This window comes from Trachemys scripta, chromosome 1 (assembly GCF_013100865.1).
Source record: "Trachemys scripta elegans isolate TJP31775 chromosome 1, CAS_Tse_1.0, whole genome shotgun sequence".
Lineage (NCBI taxonomy): Eukaryota > Metazoa > Chordata > Testudines > Emydidae > Trachemys > Trachemys scripta.
Window position 1 is genome coordinate 164,824,187 of NC_048298.1, and position 12,141 is coordinate 164,836,327.

Sequence of the window (12,141 nt, forward strand, 5' to 3'; positions counted from 1 at the left end):
CTCTGTCTGGCAAGCTCAGCCCTTAAAGGCACAGTCCCAATACCATATCTTCCCTTCCCAACCAAAATGTAATAAAACGCTGAAAACCCATTTACACTTACATCCAAACCAATAATGAAGCTTACTGACAGTGTTCATTTAGTCTTGGAGGTGCGCTGTGCTGTCATTTGGCCTGCAGGGCTCCCCTGAAACCTCAGCACGACTGCTGTCAGGAGGGAGCAAGTCCACTTGTTCTGGTGGTTTCGTGTCCTGAGGCTCTGTTGTCTCAAACTGCTGTGGTTGTTGCCTGTTTGAGACCCCCCAGGCAAAACAGCAGATTCTGTGCCCCTAATTTCTGTCCCTTCTGGGATTTGGAAGTACTCCATAGTATATGTCCATCGGGGGTGACAACTTCATATGGCCACAAAGCTACCACTTGTGACACCGGTCCTGTTTGTGGCCATTGTTTCCCGTCATGCAGTGTCAGTTCCATGAAGTGGTGGCAGCTCCTGTGACCCCCAAGTCCCATTGATTTATGTTGTTTTGCCTTTCTGTCTCTTTAGTCATCTGCAAGCCTCCAGGAGCTCTCTCTAACAGTGCAGACATTCTTGTGTTGAGTTTTCAGTTTTACAGAATGCCAGCTGGTGACAACTCATGCTTCATTGATGCCAGTCTGTAATTTAACAATGCTAAATACAGAACAGAGTCTGACTCCACAACCTTTTTCAATAGGTCACTTTGTTGTTTTCTTGCTGCTTAAACTCATGCTCACTATCCTGTGGCACATTGTCAGGTATACTACGTCCAGCAAAGTAGATTCACTCTGCACAATCTCCTCTTTAGCTGTAGTATCTTGTAATAAGGCTATCTCAGGGAAGTAAAAATACTAGTCTAGATGTAAACAAATCAATGTCTATTTTCTCGGAGGGCAGGGGAGGGGGGCAATTTTTCCTATGCAACCAGCATCAGTTCTTTTACTTGACTTGGCCTGAGTTTTTAACATGTACAACCCGCACTGACAGCTTCCTTAATGCCACCGTTCATTTGGAACTAGTATAAAATATCTCTAGTCCTTCTCTTAGATTTTTTTTTTCAATCCTTAGGTGATCTTCATTATCTTTTTAACATACTTTTCTGTAACACCTTAAGACTCACCATCCTGGTGCCTTTAAACAAAATCCCATCTAGTACTTAGAGTTCCCCCTTAAACTGATACTCGGAGCTGGGAATATGCTGTCTCAGACACCTTGTGCTAATAGACTTAATCACTTTCTGCAAGGTCTCATCCACAGCAGTAATTCTGGCCATCACCATCCATATTTCATCTGAGATTGGCCAGGTATTTTTTTTATCAGATGGACATGTACAAAATCCAGCTCTGGACTTTGTTTCAGTCCACTTTTGTCAAGTGCTCTAGAGAGCATGTCTGAGACCACCAAATGTCTCCAAAGTTTGTATTCAATTTGCAAATCATATAGTAGTAGCTGAAAAAATAATCTCTGTATTCTTGCGGGGCAGGGCTGCCAGCCCCCTTTCAGCAATGGCAATAAATGGCTTCTGGTCAGTTTCAGTTGACACAGCTCCCCCCCCTCCCATAAATAAAGACATGAAACTTTTTACACCTATGGACTAATGCCAAAGCCTCCTTCTCTATTTGAGCATATTGGCATTCAGTATTCATGATGAATACGCCACTGGTCTTCAGTTTTGTAAGAAGACTGAGCCAATACCCTCGTTAGAGGAGTATGTGGACAACCTAATTTTGCACTTACTGTCACAGTACCTCTGGACTGGGGCCTCTTTAACTATCTCCTTCTGTTCCCCAAATTCTCTATTAAGATGTGCATCGCATGTCCACTGGATGTCTTTGCACAGTAGCACTTGCAGGTGGCTGGTTCAGGCAGCTAGCTGAGTCACAAATTTCCCTATATAGCTCACCATTTTAAGGAAACTTTGTAACCTTTCCTTGTTTGGTGGGGCAGGCATGTCAGTGATGGGCTCAGCCTTACTGTAATCTACCTGTACATCTTGCTCTGTTAACTTCTCCCCAGCTATGTTATTTCTGTTGCATGGAATTTACATTGGTATGTTTAGCTGTCTCCCAGTAGCTAGGGTTCTTTCCAAAGCAGCTCAGAGCCTCTGGTGATGCTTCTCTACTGTTTTTCCCCACATCATAATGTAATTTATGCAAACCTTAAGTTAGTACCCTCTATATCAACCACATTTTGTGGTATTTTCTGGTGAAACACCTGGGGGACCAAACCAAAACCCAAATGGCCGTCTGCAAAAACAAGGTCTCCCAAAGGGGGTGTTGAATGGAAACGAACATGTGCTCTGTTTTTCTAAGGGCACCTGCCAGAACCCTGCTGATGCATCAGGCCTCCTCCTGAGTAATTACTCCATGTGTAGATAAAGGAAAATGTTCCCTTTTGACATATTGAATTCTTTGGGTCTATGCACAAGTGAAGGGTTCTGTCTCCTTTTCTACAATGACCAACAAGTGTTACCCACTTGGTTGGTTCTTCTACTCGCTGGATGATTCCCAGAGCAATGAACCCATGCAGCTCCTCTTTTAGCCTCTGGCTTAGGGCTAGGGAAACTTTCCTTGGGGCATGGATTGTGGGACAGTTGGGCTCTTTCAGCTCTATTCTGTGTGCTGTTGTGAGCTTCCCTGTCCCGTGGAAGATGTCCTCAAACTGTTCCTTAATTGTTTGGGTCCCTCGCCCCTCCAAAAGAATCCACTCCCTTGATGAGACCAGGGCGTGATACGTTTTTAACCTAATAATGGGTGCACTTGTCCCTGGCACTATTACAAATTGTATCTTTTCCAGTTTATTTACCCATATGTTTAGTTCACATACACCTTTAGTGGGGATAAACTCAAAACTGTAAGCCTGAGTTTTACCCATTTATAGCCAGTGGCTTTATTTTTTTTTCGCATTAATAACATTGTTTGCTTGTGCACTAGTGTCCACTTTAAAATTAATGCTTTCAGGCTGATAGTCCAATCATCTTCTGCTGCAATGTTGTCAATTGTTCCCAGGAAGAATTCATCTGAGCCAGCAGTGCTGTTGTCATGCTCTTTGTCCAAACTGTGCCCGCTCCGCTGCTGTTTGCATACTCTTCCAAAGGGATGTTATCCATTAAGCTCTTGCATCTTTTCCCCTATGTTGGGCCTTGTCCTGGCTTGTGTTGGTTGCCACAGTATGTGCAGCTCCATGTGCTGTTTTTGGTGGACTCTGAGTTTGAGTTCCATATACCTGTCTGCCTCTCATCTCATTTTCTTATGATAGTTTGGATTTTCAATCTGGTCTACAGCATCAAAGTACTGCCCGCCCTCCGTGAGCTTCATTCTGGAGTGGGTGACATCCTGTGCTTGGTAGATTCTAATTGCCTTAGCGAGGGTTAATTCTGGCTCTTCCAATAGTGTCTCTCTGACATTTTTGTTCCAGATTCCAATTGCAAGCTGGTCTCTTATGAGGGACTCAGCTCTAAAATCTCTGCTATGGTTTCATCTTCTTGTTGTACTCTGAACAGCTGAGAGATGTTTTAAACATTTTTAGGTGGAGTGCAGTTAATCCTCAAATGTTTGTAATAGTTTCATAGTTAGCCTCCTCTGCCTGAGTTAACTAAAAACTTCTAAACACATCAAGTGCTTCAGAACCTGCTATTGTCAGAAATAAGGCTACCCTCCACCTGTGTCTATATTTTCTAGCACTCATTGCTTGTAGATACAGGGAGAAGCACTGTTTAAACCTTTTCCAGCTGTCTTCCACATTTCTAGAGTTTCATCTCTGATGGATGGGGCTTTTAACTGCTTCATTCTTCCATTCAGGATCTTTTCTTAGTTCTCTTTACTCCCAGGATCATGCAGTGTTCAGTGATCACTCAGTGCTCAAAGAAGTTGCAAGTGTCTGGTTCCAGCTGGCTTCTCAGTGCCCCACCCAGACTTTCTATTTGGGAAGCTCAGCCCTTAAAGGCACAGCCCCTAATACCACACCTGTTCACCAGGTGAAACTGTCAGGGCTACAATTTTAATGTGACTACATCTCCTATGCACCTAACAATCCTGCCCTCCAGCACACCTGCAGCCTGTGACAAGAGGAGCGTGGCTTCACAAGTACAAGTCAGCCTCTCTGGGGACTGGTGGAGACCGACCCTGCATTTCTCAGGGCACCCTTGAGCCCTAAATAACTACCGCAGCATCTGCATTCTTTGACTGGAATTTCTTCTTAGCTTTAATATAGTAAAAGCAAAACTGTTTTTTAATCATTTAAATTTAAAATGAAAGTGAGAAAATATTCTTTACAGCTCAAAAAGGTTTGCCAGTACCATATTACTATACAGGGGGTGTGCTTAGTCTCAGAATCAAAGTTTCAAGTGCCTATGTGACTTAGGAGCTTAGGGCTCCCTGAAAATCAATGAGATTTAGGCTCTTATGTGTGGTGTATTGCAAACTGTATTAAAATTGTAAACTATCACTTTAAATGGCCAGCATTTTTTTCCTGGCCCTGTTTGCAGGCTAGGGAGCTCCCTAGGAAAGGAAGTGATCTGGCTTAGCACTCTAGCAGTAGTCAGTCTGCAGACAGACACCTAGAGTAAGGTGAGATAATATGTGTGACTCTGTTTCAGGGAGCAGCCTGCTTTGTCGCTCTCTGATTTGGGGTTCTTGTGTGTTATCATTCTGAATTCTAAGTAGTAAAGTAGTGTTACGTTGCAGCCTTCCAGCAAGAGTATTTTATGTTCCTATCTGACTAGGGTTGCCAATTTTGGTTGGATATATTCCTGGAGGTTTTATCACATGACAAAATCTTTAATTAAAGATTAATCTTAAATTCCTGGAGACACCAGGACAATACTAGAGGGTTGGTAACCCTACATCTGATTCTTCTCTGTGTATGCTGTGACCATAATACTAAGCCACTTTTCAAAATGATACTGTCTCCTAAGCTGCTTAGGCACTTCTGAAAACTGTACCTGAGATGCCTTCAAGTCTTGAGGGCAATAAAACATGAAATGGTGTATGGTTATACTGGAGGGCTATAATAGACAATATTATACAATAGACAACGTTAATAGACATGTATGATCATACTAGGTACACAAAGGGAAAGAGGGTGGTTTTGTGGTTAGGGCAATAGACTGGGACTCAGGATAGCCAAGTTTTTGGTGATTCTATTTTATTTTAATATTTTTCCTCTGAAGTGCCATGAACATGTTTCTGTTCTTTAAATCTATTGTTACTAATAGTCTCTGTATCTATGTACCATACTCAGGGCCGGCTCCAGGCACCAGCTTCTCAAGCAGGTGCTTGTGGCGGCCGCTCCGGAGAGGGGCGGCACGACCAGGTATTCGGCAGCAATTCGGCGGACGGTCCCTCACTGCGCCTGGGAGTGAAGGACCTCCTGCCGAATTGCCGCCGCAGATCGCGATTGCGGCTTTTTTTTTGTTGGTTGTTGTTTTGGCTGCTTGGGGTGGCCAAAACCCTGGAGCCGGCTCTGACCATGCTGATGATCCATAGGCAGAATGCAAATTTACAGGGGGAAAAAAGAAAAGGAAACTAATCGATGAAACACACGTGCTAGAAATCCACCAACAGCCAGATAAATAGTCCTAATTAATTCTTAGTTTGTGGTTGTTTGCTTTGACGCCAAGCTCCTCCATACCATTTCAGCTACTTGAATCCTTAGCTGAATAGTTGTATATTGTGCCCAGTCGAACATCTGACTTCCTTATAGAGCTAGCATATGGCCAGCTATGAGCTAGCAAAATAGAACTTTGATTTGTTTACAGTACAGTGGGTCCAATTCACCTCTGCTGTAAGCCCATTGAAATCAAAGGGTTACACAGAGTTAAAACAGGAGCAACACAGTCATGAATCAGGCATGATGTTCATACTTAATTCATTTGTGTTATAACGATTGTTATTGTGGGTTAATTGATAGGGCATTATTTCCACTGAGATATAAAGATACAGGCCACTTAACAAAACAAATAAGGAGGGAAGATCCGTGCCTTGAAGAAAATCTGATCCTGTGAGGCGCTGAGCATCTCTGCCTGGTGTCCTGAGCTGTCACTGGAGCCAATGGCAGTTGTCTAGAGCTGGGTGAAAAAATAATGTGGTTTGCTGGGAATTCTGAAAAATGAAAAAAAAAATCAATTTCAAGTCAAAACAAAAACAATATTTTTCAAATATTTTGGCACATTGAAAAGTTAAAAATATAATAATTAGGGGTTGAATGTTTCATTTTGACCAAATCAGAATGTTTTGTTTCAATTTTGACCATTACATTTTTTTAATAAATGGAAAGGAAATTTTGAAATGAAAACTCATTTTCAACCAAAAAAATTAAAACAGTTCATTTGAAAAAAAAAGTCAAAACAAAACTTTTTTCTGACTTTCCCCCCGTTGTTGAAACAATTTGGCAAAATCAACAGGCATTTGCTAAATAGTTCGATGTGACTGAATTTGGGCTTTTTTGCTGAAAAAGGGTTCATACAAAAAACTGCCCAGCCCTAGAGTTGTGTGCTCAGACCCTCTCAGAAAGTGCTCAGCACTTCGCAGGATGGGTTTCTAAACTAGGCAAAATGCAGGGCAATGTTTCAGGCACAGGAGGGCACAGATGCCTCACTGATGTTAGACCAGTGTACCAAGCATTCATGGAAGGGCGTTGGGAGAGGCCGTGAGAGAATGTTCCAAATGTAGGGGGAAACAAAATGGCTGGTGCAAAGCTGAGGGGCAGATAAAAAGGAAGGGAACAGTAGGGTGAAAGATCTGGGTGGTGCCAGTGTGTGGGAGAGGGAAGAGGGGTTAGGATTGGAGGTGGTGGGATGAGATTAAGCAGGGCCACTGATTACAGGGCAGCGTGAGCATTAACAATGTTTTGGTCCCATTTTAGACCATTATGAAACAATGTTTTCTCTCCTTTGTGGCTGCAGAGAAACTGCCCCATGTAACTGTATGGGACTGCTGCTCTGTTGCAACCCTCAACACAGCCTGTTGAGTTGGTCCCAGAGCCTTCATAACAACCGTTTCCAAGCAGTGTGGGGACGTCAGGATGGGGCGGGATGGAGTACGCAAGGTCAGAAAGGTTTTGTTTCTTAATCAGTGCAAAAGGGGAAGTTGTGGGGGTGGCAACCCTTTTTGCCTGTATAAAGTTAAGCTCCACACGCACACGCTCTGCTCTTTTGTTGTGTGTGGCTGACTGAGAATGAGCTGCTCTGAGCTCTGTAACACAGGGGACGTGGCCAGCTAAGGACTACCCAGACCCCACGGCAAGAGGGAGAAGGAGCCCCTGGAACACAAGTGAGTGCTCTCAGTTTTTGCCTTGCGCCTGGTGACTCTATTGGAGTGGTTTGTCCCTTTGCTTTCCTCTGCTAGCAGTTCACTACTGTCTGGCTGCATGGCATGTGCCTGGTAATGCTGGGCTGTGTGGGGTGCTGGCGGTCAAGAACGTGTCATCTTAAAATTGGTCAGAAACCTGCCAGGCTGGAAAGCAAACCTCTGAACACCTTGAGCTGATGATTTTTAAAAGGAGGCTGTTATGAGTTGAAGCAGGATGGGAGGAAGCAGGCTTGGAGGACACTGATCCCCTGTTGCTGGTGCTGTGCCTCTGTAATAAACAGCTTTTTCTTGAGCTGTAAATCCAGCAGCTCTCCAGCACTGAATTCACTTCCCAAATGCTGAATGGCCAAGGCCACTGGGTGCAGTTTAGAGAAGTCCTGAGGCTCTTCTAGGCTCCTGGCCAACTCCAGAATGCTAGGGGGAGGCACAACGGTAGTGTAAAGCCAGCCTCCTGATTTTATACCAACCAGAGCCTGGGTGCACTGAGAATGGGGATCAATGTGTTTTGTGTATAGAGCAGAGGATTTAGGAATTGGGACTCCTGGGCTGTATTGCCAAATCTGCCACTGATGAGTGGCCAGGACCTTGGGAAAGTCACTTAACCGCTCCTTCAGAATAACTTCCATAGCACCCAGAATTAACCCTTGAAAAGGCAATTAGAATTTCCCAAGCACAGCAGATCACCCAGACCAGAATGAAACTCATGGAGAGTGAACAGTGCGCTGACACTGAGGCTTAATTAACCAATGTTTGTAAAGTGCTATGGCAGCGGTTCTCAAACTTTTGTACTGGTGACCCCTTTCACATAGCAAGCCTCTGAGTGTGACCCCCCCTTCTGAATTAAAAACACTATTTTATATATTTAGCGCCATTATAAATGCTGGAGGCAAAGCGGGGTTTGGGGTAGATGTTGACAGCTCATGACCCCCCCCATGTAATATTCTTGAGACCCCCTGAGGGATCCCGACCCCCAGTTTGAGAATCACTGTGCTATGGGATCCAGCTGGATGATCAACACTATAGAAGTGCTACATGGTGTATCACTTGTCCAAAGAGTTAAGATTTCTGGTCAATCCAAGGCTCCATTTATTAACTCATCAATTCCTTCTTGTTTCACATCTTTTCTTTTCTCTGTCTTTTTTTATCTGAGGAGTTCTAAGAAAATGGTGTGTGTGGCCAGGGCTGAACTGATGTGGTCTGGACCGGCATTAAAGAATTGGTTCTGGCAGGGGCTCTTTGTGCTTCACGTCACTAGTCTAGGTAAGTGGATGAGTTCAGTTCCATTTTGTATCTCAGGAGCTTTGACTCCCTCTTTCCCCACACTAGGCCGGTGAGGAGCATTGGGGCAGAAGCTTGGGGTGCTGGAGCTGCTGCTGCTGCATGTTATGGGGACAGAGAGAGGACTGAAGCCTCCAGGGTGGTGCCTTTCACTGTTGCTAAAATTTAGTAGAAATATCAGAGTGCTGGGGAGAGCCCTGGTGGCCTGGGGGGGGGAGGGGTATGTGTGTGTTAATACTCCACGCAAGAACTGGATTTCTGATCCTGGTCCCACTCCTCTGGACAGAGCCAACCATAAGCTTGTGTGACCTATGTGCTTGTGTTGGACCCTCCACTCCCCACACCCATGAGGTGCTGTCTAGAAGGGCATCTTCAATTCCATAGCTGCGGCCCCATCGGAACGGTGCCTGCAGGCCACAGCAGGGAGAGAATTCCCAAGACGCCCTTGTCTGCTCTCTGTTTGGAAAGTGGCACTTCTGCTCCATCCTTGGTTTCCTAGGCCAAGTGAGTCACTAAAGACTGCTGAGTCTGAAAAGTGTGAGGAGTGAGGGTTCCCCACGGCTGAAGTGAGCACCAGAGGCAGGCAGGAAGGGATGTGAGTACACACACACTTGTGGGAAAGTGCCTGGTCCAAGGCTGGAGATGGGGTGGGGTCCATGCAAGTGCTACTTTTCATAGTGCCACACAACACTGAGAGCCAGCTGTGCTCCCAAGGATAGGCAGGGGTGGGTGTTCTCCCATTGCTCAGCAGTACTCTTTCCAGTCATTGAAGCACCAGCATTGACAGGGAGCCCTGCCCTGTCCAGTCTTCCCTTGACTGCAAGGATAGGGGCTGATTCAGAGCTTCTGTGACAGAAGAGCTTCTAAGCTCTCAGGAGATGCAGAAATGGAAAGAGGTAATTTCTTCTCTGGGAAATGTACATTAAACTAGTCATTGCAAAATCACACAATCAACAATTCCCCTAATGCAGGCTTAAATTACTGGTCTTGGGACTGAGTCATATATCCTGGCCCTCTCCAAGGGTCTGCTGCAAGGCTCATTGAATTCAATAGGCTTTTGAGATCACTCCTCACAGCTGTGTGAAATGTTAACACCGAAACCTCAACGCACATACAGTTCTCCTGAGCTTGGATCCCTTACAGATTCGAAGCATCAGGTTTGTTGACAATTTCCGTATAGTTAACGAAACTTTAGAGCAAACTGTGCTGAATTGTGGCTTTGTATAAAAGTTGTTCAAAATTCTGAGTTTTTCATGGTAGTATTATGAAATGGGGGAAAACTTTGTGATTTCCACTGAGTTTCACTTTAAGATTCTGAGTTTGTTCAAACCAGAAACTCAAAGCAAAACTTGGGGAATTTCACACGGAATTAAACACACAGACCCCTGTAAAGCAAACCACCACGTTTTCAAGGCTCTTTTCCCTCTCCCAACCTCCTACCCAAACATTTAAATATGTGTCATAAACATAATACATGTATTTGTGAGTAATGCATCCATCCACACTCATGCTGTAATGCTCTGCCACACTAAACCATCGTGTGTATGTGTATAAGTGTGTGTGTGTGTCCGAGAAGGCCATATTATTCATGAGTAACGTGACATTTCTCCCCAAAATTATACTAGACCTAAGATAGACAATATGCAGGCCTTCACCAGTGACAGGTTTACGGTCTGATCAATAGAAACAGGAGCTTTATCTCATTGGAAAGCCAGGAGCTGTCCTTTCCAAAGGAACAGTGTTTTTGTTTCTAATCCTGGTAGACTGCAAGATGCTCAATTTGAACACTATGACATTAACAAGCAGAGAAAAGCTTTGGCGATTTCTAAAATGTACTGGTTATAATTTTTTCTCCTCTCTGAGCCATGGGACTCAGATAGCACCAGGAAGCCTACATTATTTATAGGCAGAGTAATATAGAAAACAATACTGATCTGCATTTTTAAAGCTATCGGGAACATTCCTCTGTCAACTCTTCTGTAAATATATACTTTTTGTTCTGTGTGTGTCTACAGTGCCTAGCACAGTGGGGTCTTGGTTTGTCACTGGGGTTCCTAGGTGCTACAGTACCACAAATACTTACGTAACCTATACAGAATACACCATGGCATGGTTTTAAAGGTTTTCTTGGGGCTCGTAGCAGATGACCTCATAACTCACGCATTAGGAAGGGAGCATCTCAAATTCATGACCTTCTTCTGTACAGGAGGCAATGTGGCTACAGCATAGGGCTGGGAGACCTGGGTTTTCTTAACAGCTCTGCCACTGACCTGCTGGGTGATTTTAAGCAAATCATTGAAGCCAACACTTTCAAAAGTGGCCTGATTTTTAGATGCTTCAATTTGGATGCCCAAATCAAGGCACCTTGAAGTGTCTCAAGTTGGGCACACAAAATCAGTGACTATTTTTGAGCCTTAAACTCCTTTGCAAAAGAGAAGTTTTGATACATACCTTATTTTGTGATGTATGGATTAAGGGCTAAATGACAGCAGGTAGATACCATGATGATGCGCATTCTAGAAGAACCTATGGTAGTCATTATTTTACTATGACATGGAACAAAATTGTTCTGAGCTTGTGATGTAAAATTAAGGACCCTTTGCAGAGATTAACTAAAGCTCCACCATGTTTAGAAAACTGAACATTGTATAATAAAATTTAAACCAGCATCGCCCATCTGAATAAGTATGTTTATTGCCCTGTGAGGTGAATAAAATGACCTCCAATGGGAAATAATTCCTGAAGCTGTTTTTGTTCTCCTCTTCAACCTGTGGTGCAATATTTACTGTATCCACTATAGTCCTTAGCTTGTGTTTGTGTATGTATGTGTGTATGTCTGTATACACACACACACACACACACACACACACAAGCTAAGGGCTATAGTGGATACAGTATCTATATATACACAGTCACAGTTAGTGACTGCTATAGATAGCATAACCTCAGGGCTTTCGTTCTAACTCTATCTTTCCAAATGCTCATAACTTTCTGAACATTTCTCCTTTGTGGCTGACATTTTCCATGCGTGGGTCCCAGTTCTCAGGTTCCAACATGCTGCACTCAGCACAGGACCTGGGATAGGGCAAGGAAGGGATGCAAAGGTGGCTTCAAGCCATCTTTGTGCTTCCCCTATTCCCCAGGGCTTCCTGGGACTATTTCAAGTCCTAGTGTAACTTAGAGTAGCCTTAGAGTTATTCTAAGTTACGCTGGCTGATAACAGCCCCTTAGGGTATGTCCACACTGCAGCTGGCCGTTAGCCACCCAAGCCTCCACTGGTGCAGCAACATCCACACTGCTGTTTTTAGCACACAAACTCGAGACAGCATAGCCTGAGTCTGTCAGTTCAGGCTGGGAGGCTCGCTCTGTGCTGCAGTGTAGACATACCCTTAGGAGCTCTTATACCAGCCAATGGTTGCCAGATCTCAGTGTGCTCCAGGCCTACCCTAGGTGCTGGAGAAGATGAGGAGGAGGTGACGTAGAGCCAATGGAGCCAGCCTTAGGCCAGTGGCTATTCTCTCTTGCTGGGAGAAGCTCCT

The 12,141-nt window shown here is 44.3% G+C and overlaps 1 protein-coding gene across 2 annotated transcripts in view; it reads left to right on the top strand.

Moving 5' to 3' along the window:
* Positions 1 to 7,169: 7,169 nt before the first annotated feature.
* The window catches only part of CD80 (CD80 molecule), a 30,475-nt gene continuing 25,503 nt past the window's right edge, over positions 7,170 to 12,141 (top strand). The window contains exons 1-2 of one of the 2 annotated variants that reach the window (XM_034792003.1): positions 7,170 to 7,285; positions 8,475 to 8,584. In XM_034792003.1, coding sequence (XP_034647894.1) covers positions 8,488 to 8,584 — 97 coding nt within the window. In that variant the 5' untranslated portion in view covers positions 7,170 to 7,285; positions 8,475 to 8,487. The remainder of the gene's footprint in view (positions 7,286 to 8,474; positions 8,585 to 12,141) is intronic. The other variant, XM_034792011.1, reaches the window with a different exon arrangement.